General features: G+C 37.7%; 1 protein-coding gene across 1 annotated transcript in view; it reads left to right on the top strand.

Moving 5' to 3' along the window:
- LOC124605795 (copine-8-like) overlaps positions 1 to 24,970 on the top strand; it is a 204,133-nt gene that overhangs the window by 50,627 nt on the left and 128,536 nt on the right. The window contains exons 3-4 of the mRNA XM_047137687.1: positions 2,038 to 2,179; positions 7,465 to 7,590. Coding sequence (XP_046993643.1) covers positions 2,038 to 2,179; positions 7,465 to 7,590 — 268 coding nt within the window. The remainder of the gene's footprint in view (positions 1 to 2,037; positions 2,180 to 7,464; positions 7,591 to 24,970) is intronic.

The raw sequence follows: 24,970 nt of genomic DNA, 5'->3' as shown, positions 1-24,970 counted from the left end.
CAGTGTTTGTTTTTTCTGCACACTTTTCAAGAGTGGAATAATAGACAGTTATTTTGAATGTGGTTCAATGAACCCTCTTCAAGGTACTTAAGTGTGATTTTCAGAGTATCGATGTAGATGTAAATATACACCAGCCATGTCATAACGAATGGTGTTCGACATCTCTGGTAGAACAGACACTACTTGTGTATATATATACATGAAGTTGACTTGTTTTTCAAAAACCATCTGGATTGTTAAATAGTAGACTGCATATAATAAGGAATGTTTTTGTACTTGAACAATTACTTCATTATTGCTGTGGCCATGGGATCGAACATGTTATCTATGTACTTTTTTAATGAACAGGTAGGCAACCTATCATAGCCTGCAGATTTTGAATTTTTTGTGACCTAATTTTGTATTTATCTCCTTACTGTTAACTGAGGCCAGATACATGCTTTGTTTAACTGAAATGTCTTTATTTCTGTACTGGAGATGTTAGAAAATGTCATTGATGGGGTATCCAGTGGATGAATAGCACTCATCAAAAACATTTGTACTCTAATGTTGGAATTCGATGATATTCCCTACATGGTTGATGGTAAGGTCACTAACTAAATTTTCCTTACAATCCTTAAAGATGTTTACAACTTTCCAAACAGTTATACTATGTTACTTGAGTCTCATAACATTGTGGCTACATATTTACTTGTGGTGTTTAATAGTAGGTTATTACAATAATCTTGGTAGTTCTTAGATTCTGCCTTTAGTCTGTGATTTTTGCAATCCTGTAGCATTGCACACTGAAAAGTGTTAAGTCTTTCTGTTGCTGTTTTCACTTCGTGATTTATTCAGTTACTTCTTTGTATTTTTTCCCTCCTAGTCACATAATGATTTTCAGCTTTTGTCAGTACCTGGACAGCTTACTGGTCAGATATGGCAATGCGTTGTATGTAACATGAGACACGTTAGTTATAATTTATCAGCCTATGATTTGCTGCTATTGACCTCTTTAGTGGGCTCATTTATCAGGAAATTTATACTGATATAATTTTAGCATTAGCTTTTTTATTTTATTTTATTTTTTTTTTTTTTAAAAGTCTGTAGACAGCAAGTTCATGTTTGTATATCCAGTTAGTACGGCCATGTATAGTGCAGTGTTAATGTTTGTGGCAACAAGCAGCTCATTAAGAATTTCACAGAAAAAATTTACGTTATCATAGGGAGGTCTTTGTAGAGCTATAATATTTAAGGTCTCTTTCGGGATGAATTGAATAACACTGCAGTGGTGTAAGGAAACAAACCAAAAACATTTTACGTATGCTGGATGTGAAATTCCATGGCTGTTATTCACTTATTTACTTAAAATTTATTGGGTGAGACTACAACCAACCAGAAATACTTTTTAAAAAAGCAAACAGTTGAAAATTCAGGATGGAATCTAACAATGTTATGAAAAGGATAGTTGCTACTCACCATATAGCAGAGATGCTGAGTCGCAGATAGGCACAGCAAAAAGACTGTCACAAAATAATCTTTCAGCCAACAAGGCTTTTATGAAAAAACATACACACACACACACACACACACACACACACACACACACACACACACACACACTTACAGCCTCTGGCAGCTTAAGCCAGCTTTATTTTAATGTTATGACATTTAATGGGCCATTATGCCCATTCTCAGGTGGCTATCCTTGTTTCACTGTGTGTCAGTATTGTCACCATGTGTGTCAGTATTGTCACCAGTATGTCATTTGCCCCTGACCTGCTTAAGAATGTGTATGTAGTTTAATGCCAGTTTATGTGCTGTATCGATACATACATAATATACAAGAATGTGCTAATATGCTTGCAGTCGAAACCATAGCCACTGCATGATTTTTGTACACTTACACATTAGTTATAGTGAACAAAGTTTTGTTCCTATTTGATCCTTGTTCATTTTTGGGAAGAATCACAAAATGTTACAGGTTTTTTTCCACATTCAAAACATAAGACTTCCATAGATACTCAACAGTAACTAAATTTATTTCTATCAATTTAGGGACCTTTTGGACACCGATGTATTCTCAAAATCGGACCCAATGTGTGTTACTTACCTGAAGACGTATGAGACACAAGACTGGATTGAAGTGGGACGAACTGAGATGGTCAAGAATACATTAAACCCAGATTTTGTACGAAAGGTACTATAATGTTCATGTTTTAGACCAATGAATCTCAACAGTTGTATGCCACACTTAGTCTGTAGTGAAGAATATCTTCAAGCAACTATAACTGTGATGTGAACTTCTTAAGAGTAAGTTTTTTGCTTTTATTTACTACAACTGTTTTAACCATCATACTCATCTTCTTTCTTTCCTTATGATATATAGTATTAGTTAATTGTGAAAATCAATTCTAATTGAAACTTTATGTTAGAAGCTAATTGAGTTGTACAAACTGAACTGAGAGATTCACTAGCTTTTTCTTTTATCTTCTGTCCCACTGTTTGGCCAAGTGATGTAGTCTTAGTTTCTTAAAGCTGATGAATTTATTATTTCTGGTATTTGTCTGTTGCTATCTACTAAGTGGAAATATTTTTATGACTGAGTTTGTAATTTCACTTTGGACCATTATTTCCGGTAGGGAATATTTTGCAATGTAATTGTTGTACTAAAATTGTTCATACTCTATGGTAAGTTTCGACCTGCTCGATCAACTCCGCTGAATTGTATGATCAGTTTATCACAGATGTGATCTTGCACTCAAAATATCATGTATGAGATGACCACCTTCAAATTAGGATCCTGTGAATCCACATCAGAGGTGTATGCATTTAGCTTTTAACTTGCCATGCTTGCCTGTTTGGCAGGCAAGCTGCAACACATTATCAGCAGAACAGGCGGGTTACTTTACTCCCATCCAAACCAAGCTATGTCCAACCCAAGCAGGCTAATGGAATCTCGCTTGCCTGCCCATCCTCCTGCAGCACCACACTACATAGCAATTTATTCTGTACACTTTCAGTGTAGTGTTACAAGCAGCGTTCCAAAGTTAATGAAAAGTCCTTTTTTACTCCTGTAGGGAATATGTTGCGATGTAAATTTTGTATCACCATATGAGGCCCAATATAACTATATTCATTTTGGTCCATCTGGCTAGCCATGTGGTCCAATGCACTGCTTTTCGAGCGGGAAGATGTGCCAATCCCAGGCACGAATCTGCCTGGCGGATTACTGTCGTGGTCCGGTGTGCCAGCCAGCCTGTGGATGGTTTTGTAGGCATTTTTCCATCTGTCTCGGAAAGTGCATGCTGGTTCTCCTTATTCCACCTCAGTTACACTATGTCAGCAATTGCTGTGTGGTTTCTAGGTCCACAGTTCAATACATACATACATATTCATTTTGGGTCACTGTAGGCCAGAAAATGGTGGATTTTATTTGTCCTTTTTTTCTTTCTAGTGTATTTTGGGCTTATTTATTTATATCAAAATGGCCTTCTCTGCAACTTCACAACCTTTCACCTAGTAAACCTATTATTGGCTACTCTCAGTTCGAATCTTCATCAGGTCACCTCAAATACATGTTTTTGTAGTAAGCACATCCAGTGTCTATTATACTACAATGTCATCTAAGGTAAGGCTTTGGAAGTATAGTTTCTGTAACCTTAGTGTGTTATTTAAGCCATATATGATCACAGTTATACCAATTTTAATTACTTTCTCTAGAATGTGTTTTGTAGGTAAACTGAATTAATTCTAAGAGGCCAAAATAGTTCATTCTAAATTCCCCAAGTGCATTTTAACGAACATTAAGTTCATTTTTCATATTATGTTAATCTAATAAGTACTCATTTGAAAGAACAAGCTTTTCTTTCATACTGAGCTTTCTTCACACAATGTTGCATACCACCGGAATGTAGTTTTTAATACCCCCTCAACCCTATTTTTTTTCCTATTTCAGTAAATGTTTGCCCTAAATTTAGAAAGCCTGTATGCTGCTAGATAACCTCAAGTTCTTAGCACACATTCCCAAAAAACTTGTCAGTCACTAAGTGTTTGTCCTCTTCCAAAATATTTATGGAGTAAGGAAACAGCTGGTCAGATTTACGGATGCATCATAACATTGTCAAGCTTTCTGAATGAGTGTTAAGTAATATTTTACACAATTTGCATTACGAGACACCTACCAATTTATTTGAAACTGCCTCATAAACACACAAAAATTTTTCCTCTGCTGAGCTTTGACTCTTTTGCACGAATGGTATATATTCGATAATTCTTAATTTCTCCTCAATCTCTTTTAAGTTTGGTTTGTTCATTTTGCAGCTCCCTCATTATGATAAATGAGTTGCATTGAAACTAACTACCGAAATATGCACCTGACTAGTCATGTTTGATTGACAGCAGAACCAGTTACCAGGCGCAAGCAGGCTGAATAGGTCTCTCGAAGCTTGCCAGGCTTATCGAAACCCAAGTTGGCTCACTTCAATGACTGGGCTCTAGTACCCTTGTGCTCTTGTTTCTCTGGTGCAGTAAGTTGAGCTGCTTCAATCATTGCCGCAGAGGTAGCGGTAGACAGACTGGAAAGAAAATTTGCACACCTCTGGTCCACATATGGCTACATTTGTTCCTTCGACTATTCAGAACATATCTGCTTTTACTTTCTAAGAGGCTGTGCAAGAGCTTCACCATTTCTGCTTACCAGTGGAGCACAAGAAGTGAGAACCTGTCTGTTTGAAAGTTCATTCATTGCCACCAAGTTGGTTGATTTTCAAGGAACCTCTCGCAGTCTACAGATGTAGTTAAACAAAGTCATTCACTAAGAGGTTGGGACGGAAAAAGTAATTTTGTTTTATGGCCAATTTTGGTGTTACTTTGTGCCAATTTCAGTGTTCTTTGCCAAATTCTGATTTTTTTTAATTTTATTTTTTTATTTGTTTATTACCAAATTCAAAGTTATTTTCTGATGATTTTATTCTTTGGCATTTTCAGTGTTATTTTTTGCCAAATTCGATAAAATTATTCACCGAATTAGGTATTATTTTTGCCAAACGCAGTGCTGCTTTCTTTCCTCCTCCTCCCCTCCCCCCATTCTAGATTCAGTGTTATTCTTTTTTTGTCAGATTTGGTCTCTCTCTTCTCTCTCTCTCTTTTTTTTTTTTTTTTTTTTTTTTTTTTTTTTTTTTTTTTTTTTTTTTTTTTCTCCTAAATGTTGTCATTTCTTGCCAATCAGTTGCTCCATGCCCAAATATAAATTTCATGTGTTTGTAGTGAAATCTGGTACGTTTATTGCCAAATTGGGTGGGTGTTTCTTTTTTCCAATTTCGGTATTATTTGTGACATCACATCGTGATTTGTTGTGGGAAATGAAATGCCATTTTAAGATTATACATAAACCCCAGCCTTTAGGGAAAAAAGGTAAAATGTAATTCAAACATTCAATAACCATCAGTTGGTAAACTTGTCCTCAGATTTACAGTATTCTTTTGTATGAGAAAAAATTTTATGATATTATGTAAAAATTACTGATTTTTCATTATTTTGCAAAAACTGCCAGTTTTGCATTATTCTTCATCGTATCATTTTCACAAACTTTTTCACGTCCCCAGTGATAGGTAGTATTTATTTTGAACATAATGTAAAGCGCAGTTCAGTGTGGAAACATGGAATAAATAAATAGTTACCAATACTGGCATTTTATCAGGACATTTTCATCAATGTTCTGCAAGCCACTGTATGGGTCATGGCAGAGGGTACCTTGTACCACTACTTGTCATTTCCTTTCCTGTTCCACTTGCAAATAGAACAAGAGAAAAATGACTGCCTATATACTGCCGTATGAACCCTAATTTCTCATATCTTATCTTTGTTGTCCTTACGCACAATGTATTTTGACAGTAGTAGAATCGTTCGGCAGTAAGCTTCAAATGCCGGTTCTGTAAATTTTCTCAGTAGTGTTCTCAAAAAGAATGTCGGTTTTCCTCCAGAGATTCCCATTTGAGATCCCAAAGCACCTCCATAACACTTACGTGTTGTTCGAACCTACTGGTAACAAATCTAGCAGCCCGCCTCTGAATTGCTTCAATGTCTTCCTTCAATCCGACCTGGTATGTATCCCAAACACTCGGGTAGTACTCAAAAATAGGTCGCACCATCGTCCTATATGTGGTCTCCTTTACAGGTGAATCACTCTTTCCTAAAACTCTCCCAATAAACCAAAGTCGACCATTCACCTTCGGTACCAGAATTCTCACATGCTCATTCTACCTCATATTGCTTTGCAATGTTATGCCCAGATATTTAAATGACTTGACACTGTCAAGCAGGGCACCAGTAATACTGTATCCGATCATTACAGGTTTGATCTTCCTACTCACCTGCATTATCTTACATTTTTCCACATTTAGAGCTATGTCGTCTTGCATCTTCCTACAGTCACTCAATTTCAGCACCTTACTGTACACCATGGCATCATCAGCAAATAATCGCAGATTGCTGCCCAACCTGCCTGCCAAATAATTTATGAATGTACAACAGAGATCGACAGACTATCAGTGCAGTAACAGACTGCAGAAAGAATTGCACAGTTGCAATTGCGGGTAGGAAGCTGGAAGGTTTAAATGTCTCATCGACAACAAGACCATTAGAAATAAAGCTTAAGCTGAGATTGGACAAGGGTGGGGAAGGCAAACAACAATTTACTTTTCATAGGAATAAATGTGGCTTTCACCTTAAGCTACAGATGAAAACCACAAAAATTTAAATCTGGATTCCTTGGTTGGGACTTAAAACCTGTCCCTTACAGATGTAAGTCTTAAGCCTTATCTGCTGCAGTACATTTCATGTTGATTGCTGTGGAAGTGTGCCACTGGTTCTTGAAACTTGAGCTTCTTGCAACATATCAGACCTTCAAGGAATTTATGGAAATTCAGCCAGATAATGTCCTCAGGAACCGCCTATATTTCAAATGTGAACACATTGTCATTATCAAGTCACCTATGTGAGAGTTTGCTGTGTGTGATTCAGTGATTATAACAGAAGATATTGTGCAATAGAGAATGTATCTGTTACAAAAGTTGAAGAAGAATACTTTGAAAATCTCGCCCTCTCCTTTACCTCCCATCTCACCTCCTCTGCACACCCGTTTGTAGTTAATACAGCAAAAGACTGTCAAGTAATGTAATGATTAAATAATGAGTAACAAGATTAATAGTGTACTTTTATTATTGACATTTAATTTTCATTAAATTTCTGTGATATCCGATGGTATGGAACTGGCATGGTGGTGGTGGTCCCATGCGTGTGTCATACATAGGGATATTAACTGAGCTTAGACTGGGAGCATTAATGAGAGAGAATGAATTTTCTTCCAATTTATTTAATTTATTTTGTTTTTGTTGTGAATGATAATTAAATGAACATAACAAAAATCATCATAAGGTTTCTTCATAGTATGAAAGTTACTACTACTGTTGTTTCATATCACAGGTACATTTGACATACAGATTTGAGGAACAACAGTGGCTGAAATTCGCTGTGTACGATATTGATACAGAATCACCCGACCTTGGAGAACATGATTTCTTAGGAGAATGTGAATGCACTCTAGGCCAGGTAAGGCAGTTATTTTTACTGGCTTGTCTAACTGCTAAGTGGATTTCTGGATGATTTAACTGAAGACGAGCAACAAAATTGAATCTTTGTAATAAATAAAAAGAGTCTGATAAAACTACTCTCTCTTCCTTCTGGTGGTAGTGCTGTAACACATGACCTATCTGAGCATAGTGCATGAAATAGGGTTCCTTTGACATAGTGTATTTTCATTCATTGTGTGTGAACTGTACTGTTTGCTGAATTTTATAGGCATGGTCCATTTGTAGCTAGTCAGAAAATTTCTCCCATTGGTCATCTGTCAGGATAGTTACTTAATGATGGGTTTAAGGGGCAAATTTTTGGCATGAAGCAATTGACTGGTTGTTACATCATGAAGATCAGTCATGTCAGTATAAGTACTGGTAATAGCAAAATGTGGCAGCTTCTTTCATTTACAAATTATAAACAGTGGTAAGTCATGCTGTGATGGAGCACAAAGGAATGAGATGGCTACTCCAGGTAGCAGGTGAACACTTATTACACATTATGCCTGTTGACACCAAGTCACCTGCCTGTCTTTGGGTTTGTATGCCATTCTGGATCTAATGAGTTTATTCTGCATTCTTTTCACGTATAATTCCTCCTGACAATGCCTGATTGTTTTAAATAAACAAATATTTCCTTGTGAACAGCAATGAGCCATTGACCGCTGGGCCTACTCAAATGATGTAATGGTAATATACTGGCTTTTTTAAAAAAAAAAAAAAAAAAAAAAAAAAAAAAAAAAAAAAAAAAAAAATTTAATAGGAAACAGGAGGCAATGAAACTTAGTGACATATAAACAGTAGCTCTGCAGAACTGCTTGGCAGTTTTCTCTTTGACAAGATGACAATCGATAGTTAAATTTTATTTCTGACAAGCATTATCTCTGCTCGTCACATGTGTTACTTTGACCACTCCCCATTTCCTACAGTATTTATGTCGCTCTCAGATGTCTGATGACCGGTCAGTCGGCAAGACTCAGCGAAGGAGTGCCTCTGAGGACATCCAGCGCAGTCCTGGACGAAACGCCAGGAACAGTAGTTTCTTGGACCACGACCTCACATCCTGAAAGGCTTACCAGCAGTTATGCCATTAAGTCATGAAAGCCTTCATTCTATGATTAAAAAAAACTTTAGAAAGCTGCTAGTGAAGTTATGGGCGAGCAATAAGGTACCAACCCACAATTAAAACAGAGAAATAAACTGTAAAATAGTCACAATATACAACCTATTAATGTAAGAAAACATGGAGCAGAACAGTCCTGACAATAAATCAGTCAGTTGAAAACAGTGTAATTACCCAAGCAGAACAGAGATTTCATTTTAATATATCTCCTCTAATCAGCATGTGACTAACCATAAGCCTTTAAACAAATAGCTTAAAACATCAGTTTATTAAAACCAGTCTAGCTCTGAAACAGAAACATTAAAAGCATTTACAATAAAACTAGTGAAACTAACTGATAGCTCAGCATGCAGAACTGTTTTAGAAATCATTTGTTTTCATTATTAATACAACAGGGAGTGTAATAGCTAGTGATTGTGCAGTACACTGCTTACATTAAATGACAGTGCCTTGTAATCCCTTTCAAGAGAAATCATGACAATATGTCTGATGAATTTTCATTTATTTTAATAAAAAAATTTTAAACGATTATATCTGGCTATATTAGAAACATGTTTATGCATCCAACACGTGATGCTCACCTTTATGAATGTGACTTTATCAACACACTTAGATTAGTTCCAAAACCTGTACCAATCATCAAAGGCCGACATGCTGCAGATTGTAAGTGATGTCAAATCGGTGCACACATTGGTGGGTACACCAGCGGGAACTTCCTTCACTCACTAGACATCAGCTGTATCACACAAATCATCAAATGATGCCAGATACACAGATCTATATCGTTGTTAGAACAGATTAACCCTGAAAGTAGTAGTCTGTGGAACTTTACCACCACACCTGACAGGCTTGTGGTAGCTACAGTCAAAATTGTCACTATGTAACTTGTAGACATACAATCTCACTGTGGCACCACTAAACACTAGCTTAAACTCACAATAGCCAACTGAAGTCACTGGGGTTCAGGCATCTGACGGCTGGCTGAGACTGCAAGCAAGAGCCTTACTGCCTGTGACACGAAATCATAATATCTTCATGGAGCCACTGCCACGCTCAATTTTCGTATGTAAAGATAACTGCCATTTGATTGTATGATATGTTTTATTACAGATTCAGGTTTTAACTGTAGGCCATTATCAAGTGTTACAAATGTCAAAAATCATCTGACTTATGTGGAACCCAAGTCATCATTAAAATATATATCTTTGTCTATATAAATCTGATGTTTCATCAGTAAAAGTGAGAACATTTTTGTGATGTGTTAATTGGCTGGTGACATGCATAATTTAACATGATAAGGCTGTGAAATAAAATGAATGACCAAGTCACAGGTTTAGACTTCATTTCGCTATGTCTCAGCAGCAGCCAACATAAACATAAGGTGCTGTTGAGACACAGTGAAACGAAGTCTAAATCTGTGATTTGGTCATCCATTTTATTTCACAACCTTATTATGTTAATAAGTCATGCACATCACCAGCCAGTTAACATGTCATAAAAATATTCTCGCTTTTACTTATGAGACATCAGGCTTATATGAACACGAGTCAAATGATTTTTGGTTTCGAAACTCTTGATAATGGCCTAAAGCTGAAATCTGGATTGTCTAATAAAGCATATCATACAGTCTAATGGTGGTTATATCTTTCTTTATGTTTTATATGACTGTAGCTCCACATCAAGGAAAAATTGTCAGTGGTTCAACTTTATTGTTTTATTTAAAAGCAGTTATCACAGCGCACACAAATATGGGAAACTGATCACAAAAATATAGTAAAGTAAATTGTTCTTAAAAGGTACCACCTACAGATCTGTGAATTTCTGTGGGCTGAGATTTGAGGAGATCAGGAAAACACATACAAAACAGTAACAAAAATGGAGGCAATCTGCTTGAAAGAGTACACCTTTGAAAGCAAAACCTGTTGCTGGTTACATTCAGTCCTGTGTTGTTCCACCCCTTGGGGATAACGTGCTTGAATGCTCCTCGGTATGCTGTCCATGAGATGATAATCACACCTGACAAACAAGAATTAACTGATGAAATTGTCAATACTGTCTTTCAGAAAATTACTAAGTGGTTCCTTGTAAACGGACTCTCACTGAATTTTGATAAGACACAGTACATACAGTTCTGTACAGGGAATGGTATGACACCATTAATAAATATAGACCTTAATCAGAAGCATATAGCTAAGGTAGAATATTCCAAATTTTTAGGTGTGTCCATTGATGAGAGATTAAATTGGAAGAAACACATTGATGATCTGCTGAAATGTTTGAGTTCAGCTACTTATGCAATAAGGGTCATTGCAAATTTTGGTGATAAACATCTTAGTAAATTAGCTTACTATGCCTATTTTCACTCATTGCTTTCATATGGCATCATATTTTGGGGGAATTCATCACTGAGGAATAAAGTATTTATTGCACAAAAGCGTGTAATCAGAATAATAGCTGGAGTCCACCCAAGATCATCCTGCAGACATTTATTTAAGGATCTAGGGATATTCACAGTAGCTTCTCAGTATATATACTCTCTTATGAAATTTGTTATTAACAACCAAACCCAATTCAAAAGTAATAGCAGTGTGCATAACTACAATACTAGGAGAAAGGATGATCTTCACTATTCAAGATTAAATCTAACTTTGGCACAGAAAGGGGTGAATTATACTGGCACTAAAGTCTTTGGTCACTTACCAAATAGTATCAAAAGTCTGACAGATAACCAACAAGTATTTAAGAAGAAATTAAAAGAATTTCTGAATGACAACTCCTTCTACTCCATAGAGGAATTTTTAGATATAAATTAAGAAAAAAAGAAAAAATAAATAAAAAAATAAAAATAAAAAATAAAGAAAAACAAAAAACACAAAAAATAAAGTTGTTATATTAACTTAAGTATGTTGTTAAATTAACCTAATTATGTCATGTATTAGAAAATTCGACTCGTTTCACATCATTACGAAATATCGTAGTCATGATCCATGGAACTAGTATTAATCTAATCTAATCTAATCTAATCTAATGATGTAGGCATTGGCACTCACCTGCCCCATTCTTTGATAGAGGCCCTCCTAATGTCAAGCAGTGTGTGAAAATGATTACTGCAGAGACATGCTGCAAATTTCAACCGGTCTCAAGGATGCCCAAATAGGTTTATGTGGGCAGACACTGCAGGTTATTCTATTCAGTTTATTTCTGATTCCCGGAGTAAGGTATTCATGATGTGAGCCAAGTTTGCTCATGTATTATCATCTTGGAAGATAAATTCATTGACAAAATGTTGACTGTAGGACATGTCAGTAGGCTGGTGGGTCCTGCCCTGAGACTGAAAACCCTCAAAGTACCCTCAGTAATAATGAGAAGAATCTGACATCAATACGTGATACTGACCAGAGTATGACTGACCCACCTTATTGATTGAACTGATGGGACCAAGTGCTGCCTGAGATGTGCCTTGGGGCTTCACATTCACACTCTTCTTTGAAGATCATCAGGTGCTGTATGAACATGCATTTGTTAGTGAACCTCCATTGATCCAGTTTCTAATCCAGATGTGCCTTGTCCACTTCATTTGCACACCATGCTGCTGCTCAGAGAGGGATGGAAGGGGGGAGGGTTGTACTATTGTTCGTAATGGTTGTAATACCTAATTGATCCTGTGGAGATGGTTTTGTACTGTCTCGGCCAACACAACCCTCCCATATGCCTCCAAAATGGTGTACTGCAGTTGTGTTTCATTTTCCTTGGAATACCCACAAGCCATGTTTTGTCGGTAGTGGTATTACCTTTGTTGTTGACTGTGGGTGATTGCTAAGAGACAGATCTTCTCTCTCTCTCTCTCTCTCTCTCTCTCTCTCTCTCTCTCTCTCTCTCTGCTTTTTTTTTAAAAAAAGGGAAAATAAGCCAGTTTTATGAGCTGGACAGAAATTGTGCGTCACCTTAACAGTTGAATGTATGCAAGATTTCAGTACTATTTAAACCAATTCAGTGGGCAATGTTTGGTGCCGACAAGCTTTCTTGTCATAAAGTAACAGCAGGCACGCTATCTGATCTTGAAATGGCTCTTTGGGATCTGTTGGTAGACTGGACAGTGTATACAAGCCGCATTGTACTGTCCATGATTGGAAACACAAGATGCACTATTGAATTGCACTGTAGGTGCAGGTTTAATTTACATCCATTTCACAGGTAGCTGTACATTGTGATTTTTTGTTATCAAGCAAATATTGAGAATGCAGCTATGCAAGTGAAGTTACCATCACATCTCAGCAGCCATTTAGTATTGGCAAATAGGCCTCAGATTGCACTGTGTCTCCTGGTACTACAGCTTATATCATATCACACCACCTGATACTAGTAGAGTTCTGGAGCAAATGTCTATCAATCCCATAAGACATGATAGGTGATACTACACTATAGATATGCCTGTCTACACTTACACGAAGTGGATTCTTTGCAAGCTGTGAAAAACAGGGCATCTCCATGCGGCAAGTCACGTGAGCTTGTAAACAAATGATTTAAGGCCAAGTGGCACTATGCACAACACCTGGATTTTTCATGTTATAACTGGACCTGCTTGGAATCTGAGTAAAATGGTGTCTTCTGCCACAACTAACTTCTACTTTGGCAGATTGATATTCCATTCAGCTAAGGGATAGTTTTTCACCTTGTCTACAAATGATTTCCACCGTGGTACAGTTGATTGTTTTCATTTGTAGTCCTGGGATTACAGATCAGTTACATGCATGAACAACTAAAAGGTAGTCATTCCACATAAGGATGTTAAAAATATTGTGTTTGTAATTTTGACATTTTTATCTTTCTCGGGCACTATGAAACCAAAACGGTCGCCAGATAAAGTACACTAGAGTTAAAAATAAAGTGATGGAACTGTACAACTGAAAAAATAAGGGTACTTAGTCAGATGTTAAAGCCCATTCTACAACATTAAGTTCTGACATGCTGGAACATAGTTGTCAGCAGTCTGAATACAAATATTTATGATAGAATAAGTATATCTGCTCTTCCGCATACCTTGTGAACGCTGAGTCATGTGGCAAGCACAATAAAAGCAGTCAGTGTGGATAAAAATAAAAATTATATCCACAGTATACACCAAAATGAATTGCTTGTGGAGCCAACATGTTTGTTGGGTTAAAGTACCGGTAGCAGTAAAATGACAAGGATGTAAATGCACAGTGTGTGTGAGCTTACGAGTGCAAAGATATTATTATGTGAAGTCGATATCATATGATTTGTAAAATGTGTACTCACAGTGAATCAATGTTATCGATGTATATATGGTAATGTAAAAAGGAATGAAACAAGTAAAACTTTGATGTAGATTAAAAGTAGGTAATACCTTCGTACATGAGTACTTGTACATTTAATCTTAACTGACAGGTCATATGGTGAAAATGAAGTGACTTGCCTAGTCATGTTAAATAACACCTGTAAAATAAAAGTGTAACAGGGTCAAGAATCCTACATCTAAACTAAACACGTATGTAAAGCACATGCATAAAATTTTACATGAGTGTAAAACCTTGCAAGTGATGTGCCAATGTACATATGGAAATGGAAATGGAAATGGAAATGGAAATGGAAATGGAAATGAAGTCCCATGCTTCTTGACAGAGCGTAGGGGAACGGTGCAGGAGACCCGAACCACCGTAAAAGATGTGTACTCGCAATGTGTCCTAATGGAGGTGGTTTGCCATTGGCTTCCTCCAACCGTAATGGGGATGAATGATGATGATGATGAAGATGACACAACACCTAGTCATCTCAGGGCAGGTGAAAATCCCTGACCCCGCCGGGAATCGAATCGGGACTCCGTGCTCGGGATGTGAGAACACTACCATGAGACCACAAGCTGCAAACATTGTACATATACCCTGGAAGATTTAAAAGTAGATACTATTAGAAATAAGTGTAGCATGGCCATGAATAAAGGCCAACAGTCCCCAAGTTCCAACTTTATCTAAAAATCACTTTCTTTTAAGATGTTCCAGAAGCAGTCTAAGAATATTCTATTTTTGAGTTCAGTGTGTTCGTTCAAGATATGTTCTGCTTGGTCTCTAAACACATAATAAATTTTGATCTTCACTAAGCAGTTAGGCTGTCTTTTCTTCCCATTTCTGTGAAGAATTTCTAAGAGTTATTGATGCCATTCAACTTGTGTTTGGTCACCTGAAGATGGCTCCCAAAGATTGACGATTGTCACTGGCATTAATGTATTCTTTGAGTTTAGTGACAAAACTTCTACCTGTTTGTTGGATATGAAAGTTTTTGTATGCTTCACATTTAATTTTATAAACTCTGGGTATGTATATGCGTGGGGTTTTTTATGTTGGGTGCTGTGTCATGTGGTCTTACCTAATGTGTTGTTAGTAAGGAAGCTCATTCCTACATTGGTGAACAGACTAGCTATTCTTCTCAACACAGAACTGCTGTGGGGTAAAGACATGCATTTCATTTTAACCTCTTTCTGTAAAGCAATCTCATACCTGTCTTTGTTGTTGGAATAGTCATTATTGTATTGCGACCAAGTTAACACCATACAGTATGGTATTGAGAGGTTCATCTGCACCTATCACCTATCTTTTAGGACTTACCGTATTTACTCGAATCCAAGCCACACTTTTTTCCAGTTTTTGTAATCCAAAAAACCGCCTGCGGCTTAGATTCGAGTGCAAAGTAAGCGGAAGTTCTGAAAAATGTTAGTAGGTACTGCCACAACCAACTTCTGCCGTTGAATATATGTAGCGCTACACAGGCATGTTTTGCAGGCACAAAGATAAATACTGGGGCCAAAATCTCTGCGTCAGTAAATAAATTTAAGAAAAAGGTGGAAGACAAGCTTTTTTCTCCTTTCCGAGTTTTGACCACTACATTTTCATACATTATACAATGAAGTAAACAGAAATTCCATATTGTTATCTTCGAATGTGCCAGCCCTTAAAATATCCGTAGCAACAAAAATAAATTTCTTTACACAAAAATATCAAAAATGCACAAAGCTTTAGGATTGTTGTACGAGATGATACGCTGGATTTCACATAGTGGCACCTATTGCTTCGTGGAATTTTGTGAAGTGCTTGTTGGTGTTGGTGAACCATAATGAAGCGCTTTCATTATAGTGCCAAATCCAAGAGGCGAGTTATTTCTTTTGCGGAACAAAGTTCTAATCGGCTGCAGGTCTGCGATGCAGGATTGATGAGAGCAACATGAGGCGATGGTGACTGCATTGAGACAAATTATTTGAATGATCAAGTTGCAGGAAAGCATTTAGAGGGCCAAAGTGTGGCCGATATCATGCACTAGAAGTGATTTTAAATGAATTTGTTAAGGAACCGTGTCAAAAATTCGTGCCTGTGAATGCTGAATTTTTAAAAATTCAGGCACATGAAATTGCTAGAGAGCAAAAAATCTAAAATTTTAAGGGTAGTCACAGCTGGATTAATCTGTTTATGAAGTGCTGGGGTTTTTCACTTCGGAGATAAACTTAAGTTGCACAGAAGCTGCCGAAAAATTATGAAGAAAAACTTGTGAAATTTCAGCAGTTCATAATTAGGCAGCGCACAGAAAAGCAATACCTTCTTGGTCAGATAGGAAATGCTGACCAAACTTCCGTATATTTTGACATGCCATCAAATTATAAGGGTGATGCCAAAGGAAAGAAAGACATAAGTGTTCTTACATCAGGGAGTGAAAAACAGCAGATGCCCGTCATGCTTGCTTGCACAGCAATTTACACAAATTATCTCCGTTCTTAGTTTTCAAGCGAAAGACTTTACCGAAATCGGAAGTGTTTCCAAAAACTGTAATTGTAGAAGCAAACGAATCTGGGTGTTTTCGGAGGACATGGAGCTGGAATGGATTAGGCAAGTGTGGAATCGTCGTCCTGGTGCAATGCTTGGTTTACACAGACTATTGGTATTAGATGCGCACGAAGGCCTTACAACACCTGCAGTAAAATGAAAATTAGAGGAAAGCAAAACGGACTTGGCAGTATTTCCAGGTGGGATGATGTCAATTCTGCAACCACTTGACATCTGTTTGAATAAACCATTTAAGGACAAGCTTAAATGCATGTACACAGACTGGCTTTCAAAAAGCGACAGACATCTGACACCAACAGGACATGTAAAATGCGCAAGTTTGTTGCAAGGGTGCCAATGGATTTATGATGCATGTAAGTGTGTTCTAAATCAGACTGTGCAACAAGCATTTAAAAAATGTTCGATATCCAATGCATCAGATGGTATGGAGGACGATTCTCTGTATGAAGAAATGAGCACCAAAGAATCGAATGATTCAGAGCCGGCCGGAGTGGCCAAGCAGTTCTAGGCGCTACAGTCTGGAGCCGCGTGACCGCTACGGTCACAGGTTCGAATCCTGCCTCGGGCATGGATGTGTGTGATGTCCTTAGGTTGGTTAGGTTTAATTAGTTCTAAGTTCTAGGGGACTGATGACCTCAGAAGTTAAGTCCCATAGTGCTCAGAGCCATTTGAACCATAGTGATTCAGAATCATGACTGATATTTTAAACATTTGGTATAAGATGTATGACAAACCTAATAAAACTTTGTTTTAAATTTCAGTGTTTAATTTCTAAGTTATTTTCATTCTTTTTTTTTTATAACTGTTGCTACTCTGCATTGCACAGGATAAAAAACTGTGGAGAGATGCATCAAACCAGTCTATGGACTGAAGACAACAACAACACACTCTGCATTTGAAGTCATCACTAAAAATCTACTATGAAAATCTGACTTGCAAGACTGTTTGGGATGTGTGTCAATATGGCCAACTCTATGTTCTGAATTTTTTCCTACCTGTGACAAGAGATAGTTGCTATTAAGAAGTTGTATGAATCATGAATGACATGCAGTATTCTCTTCACCATAAGAATAATATGAATGTAAACATTATGCCATGTATTCCTTCATGTTTGCTGCTGTCTCATTTAAATCCTGTCTGCCTAATAAACTACGAAGCTAGAGTGAGACAACAGCAAACGCAGAAGAATATACATATCATGTCATGTTTATATTCATATTATTCTTATGCTGAATAGTGATACAGTCAGAAATGAAGCAAGGCAACTGACTAGATTTTTAAATCGAAGATTACTCTAATTTCTATTGAGAATGTAATGTACTAAAGGGGCGTCTGCAAAGATTTTCCAACGGAGAAAAACTTGTGCTAAATTCTCGTTCAGAACATCTTCTATCATATGCAGTCTATTATTTGGTTCTTGTTGATCGTTATTAAAGAAAGCAGCAGTGTAAGTAACAACAAACAGCAGTCTCTTAACAATGTTTTGCTAATGAGACAATTCCTCTCTTTTTTTTATTGTTAGAGGCAGTAGTGCCCACAAAAGCAAGCCATGTCGCGAGCGGCAACAGGTCGTAAATACTCATTATCAGAATACAACAAACAATGCATGACACAGTACAATGATGCATTTTCAGCTTAGAGTGACATAAATACCTTTAACAAAGAGAACGGCACTTGTCAGATCAAAGCAAAATAAGCAGTTGATTCAACCCAGGTGAAGCACGTGAAAAAGGAAGGGTACCCGTATAAATACGGATGCCTGACGCATAGCAATGACTCCCTGGTAAAGCTTAACTACTAAGCTTACAACTCAAACCAAACTTCTGTAGCTGTATCTTCATCCATTCGACCTAAATTTTGTCTCGTGTTACAATGGACCAACTTTGTTTCGATTTGGAGGTGCGGTCTAAAACTTTTCTCTCCCCTTGAATTTCAAGTCTCAAATTTCAGGTGCAGCTTAGATTCAGGAATTTTTTTTTCCCTTGATTTCGAGTCTCATTTTTCAGGTGCGTCTTAGATTTGAGTGCAGCTTAGATTCCAGTAAATACGGTAACTTTCTGTGAGAATAGTCGCAGACATGAGCAGATTTCTCTGTTAGCTCATGAAGTTCTTCTTCAGAGTTTACGATGAGTTCATTATCCTCAGAATACAATAGTTCTCAGACAATTAAATCTACGTATTCCATCATCAACATTAAGGAGGTATTAGTGAAAAGTCCCATATTAGAGGCAGCAAGAAAACCATGCTGAGAAATATATTCAGATGAGGTCTGCAACAGCAAACTGCCTAGTCTGACAACTTCGTATATGTCCTCAGATGCTTCCCCATAAATGACGTGTTGTTATGGAAGACCATAGAAAGGGACAGAAGTGTATCAGGACATTGTATTTGTTTTTGTGGAACACTGTAAAGGCCTCTGCTGCGAATAGTATCAAAGTCCTTGTTTAGGTCAATAGCGACATTTACCAGTTCACAAAATATTCATGGCATTTTCTGTGTATCTGTCAGAGGGTAAATATCTTATTGTTCATAGACTGTCTGGTGCAAAATCCTCACGTGTGTCAGGATAGATTAGTGCAGACAGAGCCTTTCCCATTATTTGGCAAATTGACTTTGCTATGGCCAGATGCTCTTCATGTTGTCAGGACTGGTTCAAGAACACTTTTTCACACAAGGGACTTATCATTTGGTGCCCTCTCCCCTTTTCCTTCATACATTTTGTTCCTTATGTGTTTTAGTGATATTACTCTATTACTGTTGCATTTGTCCCTCTCCTTTACCTTTGTACACTGTTACTATGTGTACATTTTTCATATCGTGTTGTAATGTGTTTTGTTCACAACAGCTCACAGTAACTTAGACAGAGGGGTTGTCACATATTTCAACTCCATTACCTCTGCAGGCATATTGCCACACACTGTGCAGTTTTCTCAGCTTTGATCCATAATGGATTAGGCAAAGTTGACTATGAACAGCAGGGTTGTCCAATTCAAATGTTATGGGGACTGCTGATGTGTTATCAGTGCCTCATTTCTTATGCCATCTTGGATTGAAAGCAAGTCTAACGAAGTGTTGACCTTCATTGCTGCTTGATTTTTTGAGTGAGGAGCTTTATGTTTAGATCTTGGATACATGATTTCTTCCTGGTGCTCTCCATTTGTATACCTGTCCTATATGGACTTGCAGAGATTTGTCTAGTGTTGGTTCACATTGTGTTAAATGAGACACCGAAAGTTGCTTTAGCTTAATGTAACCAGATTCAGCACAATCTGACTAATTTTAAGGGAGTAGTTTATTTTTCTTGAAGTAAGGGCATAATATGTTTATATAATTTGCAAACTAATCACTTTGATTCTTGACTTTTCTCCTGGAAGTATTGAGAGCCATTTGCATAATAGCCTCCTTCATCTGTAATCACATGCTCATCACACTCTTTGTATAACACAGTGATGCAGTACCAAGTTTTTCCTTCAGTTTGACTGATATTTGTAAAGGTTGTCATCTCAGGTGACTGAGCCATTGATTCTAACCTTGCCATATTTACTCCATACTGGGTGAATAATCTTTCATAATGTGAGCTTTGTTTCCTGTAAGTTATGTAATCAAGCTTATACCTGTGGCTTGAGTGCAGAAATTACAGTGACTATGTACAGCTCTTTTCCTGAAATAGGTGATAGTGATACAGGGTGTACATAGAATGCAAACTTCAGGAAGTGCTAACCACTCTTATTCTTCTTTCCAGTGTTGTAAGGTCTCATACAGTTTGATCAGTTTTATAATTGTTGCCAATTCCTGCATTGCAGTCACCACCCTTTTGATCTTTTATTAAATATATCCGTAAATTTGCATAGAAGATGTCAACAATTTCCAGTGGAACTTTCAAAATGAGTGTGTAAGTTAATATCCGTGTAATAGGAGCAGATGCTGTCATTAATCTCATTGGCAATAGCAAATCTTTAACACCAGTTGTAACTAAGTGCAGTCAACTAGACACACCTCATACTTACCCCTTATTGTCCATTACATGATAGTTATTCCCATACCACTTACTTTCTGTGTGAAGATGCAGTAGTTCTGTTGGTGCAGGCCGTTTTTCTAGACATTGGTCATCATGTTAATAAATCATAACAACGTTCTTAGGTTCCATATGGCAACAAGTTTTTTTTTATATATTTCTCTTCCTGTTGAAGAATTAATAATAATAATAATTATTATTATTATTATTATTATTATTATTATTTGAAACTTCTTGACAGATGAAAACTGTATGTCGGACCAAGACTCGAACTCAGGACCTTTGCCCTTCATGGGCAAGTGCTCTATCAACTGAGCTACCCAAGCATGACTCACGACCTGCCCTCACAGCTTTACTTCCGCCAGTACCTCGTCTCCTACCTTCCGAACTTTACAAAAACTCTCCAGTGAACCTTGCAGAACTATCACTCCTGAAAAAAGGATATTGCAGACATGTGGCTTAGCCACAGCCTGGGGGATGTTTCCAGAATGAGATTTTCACTCTGCAGCAGAGTGTGCGCTGATATGAAACTTCCTGGCAGATTAAAACTGTATGTCAGTCCGAGTAAAGCTGTGAGGACGGGGCATGAGCCGTGCATGGGTAGATCAGTTGGTAGAGCACTTGCCCGCGAAAGGCAAAGGTCCCGAGGTTGAGTCTCGGTCCGGCACACACTTTTTATCTGCCAGGAAGTTTCATATCAGCACACTCTCTGCTGCAGAGTGAAAATCTCGTTCTTGATAATAATTTTTTTTTTTTTTTTTTTTTTTTTTTTTTTTTTTGCTAGGTGCTAATAATGGTCCTCATTTGATACCAACATAAAAATGTTTGGCACTCCACACACCTATAAAAGTGCAAGAAAAGAACTGGACTAGCACCCAGTCAGTTGGGAACGTCTGGCTTGAGGTGAATAATAACTAACTGTTCACCTAGTAGTGTAGACTGTGTTCCCACAAATAACTAATTATATTGAGAGTTGAGTAGCTTGCAGTAGTTGTTGACTCATTCATCTTGGACCCTAATGACTCCTAACAATACTCAGTATTTATTGCCCTGTCAGTATTGGTCGAACAGAATGGTTCATCATTTCCACTGTTTCCGGTGAGGTGTCCACCAGTAGCCTTGGATTAAGCTCCACATGACATACTACACTATGTGATCAAAAGTATTTGGACACCCCCAAAAACATACCTGTTTTATATTAGGTGCATTGTGCTGCCACCTACTGCCAGGTACTCCATATCAGCGATCTCAGTAGTTATTAGACATTGTGAGAGAGCAAAATGAGGCGGTCTGCGGAACTCATGGACTGCGAACGTGGTCAGGTGATGGGTATCACTTGTGTCGTACGTCTGTACGCAAGATTTCCACACTCGTAAACATCCCTAGGTCGACTGTTTCTGATGTAAAGTGGAAACATGAAGGGACACATGCAGTACAAAAGCGTACAGGCCAACCTCATCTGTTGACTGACAGAGGCCGCCAACAGTTGAAGAGGGTCGTAATGTGTAATAGGCAGAGATCTATCTATACCATCACACAGGAACTCCAAACTGCATCAGGATCCACTGCAAGTACTAAGAAAGTTAGGCCAGAGGTAGGAAAACATGGATTTCATGGTCGAGCTGCTGCTCGTAAGCCACACATCACACCGGTAAATGCCAAAGAACACCTCTAAGGAGTGTAAACATTGTACGATTGAACAGTGGAAAAACATTGTGTGGAGTGACAAATCATGGTACACAATGTGGCGATCCGATGCCAGGGTGGCGAATGCCCAGTGAATGTCATCTACCAGCATGTGTAGTGCCAATAGTAAAATTTGGAGGCAGTGGTATTATGGTGTAGTCATGTTTTTCATGGAGGGGGCTTGCACGCCTTGTTGTTTTGCATGACACTATCACAGCACAGGCCTACATTGATGATTTAAGCACCTTCTTGCTTCGCACTGTTGAGCAATTAGAGGATGGCGATTGCATCTTTAATGCACTATCACTGTTTTAATATTAACATGTTTGCTCATTTATTTTGGGAAAAAATATTATGTATTTAAACATTTCAAACTTAATTGTCATTCCCATGCTCTCATTGTTGTTCTAATCTAATCTCCAACATCCATTACTTGCAAGCTCACAAGGCAGGTAGCAATATTAGTGAGGTGACTGCATGCAGGCTTGTAAGAACAATGAAATTTCACAATGTCTTTCAAACAAAGCAAAATTTTGTCATACCTTAACCCTTTTAGTGCCAAATACGATCTGATCGTGATCCAGATTTTTGGCGAAAAATGCCAGTAACGATCTGATCGTGATGCCTTTCTCATTCGCTAGGAAATACTAACAACTTTGCCTTCAAGCACGGAAAAAATGAATGAGAAAGGCATCACGATCAGATCGTTACTGCCATTATTCGCCGAAAATCTGGATTACGATCAGATCATATTTGGCACTAAAAGGGTTAAGAGCAGTACATTACTGGAAATGTATGCAAACATTGACAGTGGTGCTAAAAGAGTTAAAATAGATTATGAATATAAAAAGAAAACATGATGATGCTTACAAAGAAAAAGATAGTGAATTTTTGGGCGAATGAAAACTGTTGAGAAGCATCAACGTAGGAATGGGAGTGACAGTAGTCTTGAAATTATATTTGTAAATTGTTTGCTTTATCACATTTTGAAAACTGGTGAAGGACTATCTGTGGCTGTTTGTATATAACAAAAACTTGGTAAAATGGACAGTGGCTCAGAACTTCATAAACTTAGGGTGAAAAGCATGGAATGTGTATGTGTGAATAATGTGTGTTTAGGTAGAGATCATACAAAGAGCAAATATCTCATGGAATGCATAGAAATCATACGTACCAAAGAAATGCAGTACAGAAAAATGCATCCATGCAAGTGAAATGTGGGGAAACTAAACATAAAAAAAGTAATTACAGTTGCTCCATTGTTCAGATCTGCATATGTAACAGTGTGAGGTAATGGCCGAGTTGTAGCACCCTGAAGATATTCTAAGTTCAGAGTTGGCGTGGCCGCGTGGAGGTCTCTCTGTGGGCCGCGGCTCATCGACAGCCACATGGTGCCTGACATTGGTCGGAGCGAGAGGGGTAGCCCCAGCGTGTGGTCCAGTCCGACCGCGCGGTTGGGAATTCCATGTTGACGCGGTGCCGAGGACTGTGCCTTGTGTCCATGAAGGAGATGTGTATGCTGGGACTGCCAAAGATGGCGTACTTTGTGAAACCATAATAGCAGACATTTCATAGCTCATGTAGAAATTAATAATAGCCAGAGGAATCATGATACCTTAAAAAGAAACATGCACATTACCATTATCTGCACGATAATTCTGATGGTGTAATCAGCTTTTCAATATGTTTCATAGTTTAAAGTTTAGTATCTGTAAATTATACAACTAACACCCAACAACGAATTTCCAAAATCTAAACAGTTCATCCAATTTTTTTGGTTGACGTGTCTTTAGAAAGCTATTAGTGTAATCCTAAATTGGTATGAATTACAGGCATGTAACTTGAATAATACATGAGTTATTGGAGGTCAAAGTGGCCGATTACTATTAATCGTGTCAGGCCACAAGTACTCCACAGTTACATGAAAAAGCGGTAGCAACATGCTTATAAATATATTTATTCATCTGTGTCTTTGTTTATATCCAATATATACTATTCATGAAGAAATTGGTCAAGTATTTACTGTGTTTTAGAAAGCACAGACACATTAGGCTACTGGCCTTCTGTTGTTTCTATTCCTTTGATATAAGTTTATTTAATTTGTTTGTGGGTTTAATAATGTGTGTTAGAGCGTGTTTGTGGTCCAGCCATAGGAATATTTATTTAATTTCAAGTTCTTTAAATGTAAATCCAGTATTTTGTATGTGTTTCAATATGTTTGTGAGTGTGCAATGGCTTGGAGACATGGCGGGAGTGCTGTAGCCAATCACAGCGCTCTTTACTACGGTAGGTGACTTTCGAAGAATGTGGAGTCCGTATGGAAGTGGGGGAGGAGCATCGGGTCATGGAGAGGACATGGAGGGAGTGCTGCACAGGGAAGCAGCGACGTATGGTCACAGGAAAGACTTGGAGAGTGGAGCAGTTTTGTGCGTGGTCGCGGGATATAGAAATATTTCGTAGTGCCGACTTGTGTGCTTGTGAGATTTCCATGGCTTTTGCATTGAAGACATTTTATGCGTTTAGAAGTGAATATCTCGTGAGCTATGCTGTTGTTCATAACTAATTATGTGAAGTAGGTACCTATTGTTTCCCTGTTATTCAACTTTTAATTTATTCTATTGCTGGACCATCGACTCCAGTAAGTGTTTTTCAGTAATAAATGGCATTCTTAAAGGTACTTCTG

This window comes from Schistocerca americana, chromosome 3, assembly GCF_021461395.2.
Source record: "Schistocerca americana isolate TAMUIC-IGC-003095 chromosome 3, iqSchAmer2.1, whole genome shotgun sequence".
In the NCBI taxonomy this organism is placed as follows: domain Eukaryota; kingdom Metazoa; phylum Arthropoda; class Insecta; order Orthoptera; family Acrididae; genus Schistocerca; species Schistocerca americana.
This window is presented reverse-complemented; position numbering and strand designations above follow the sequence as displayed.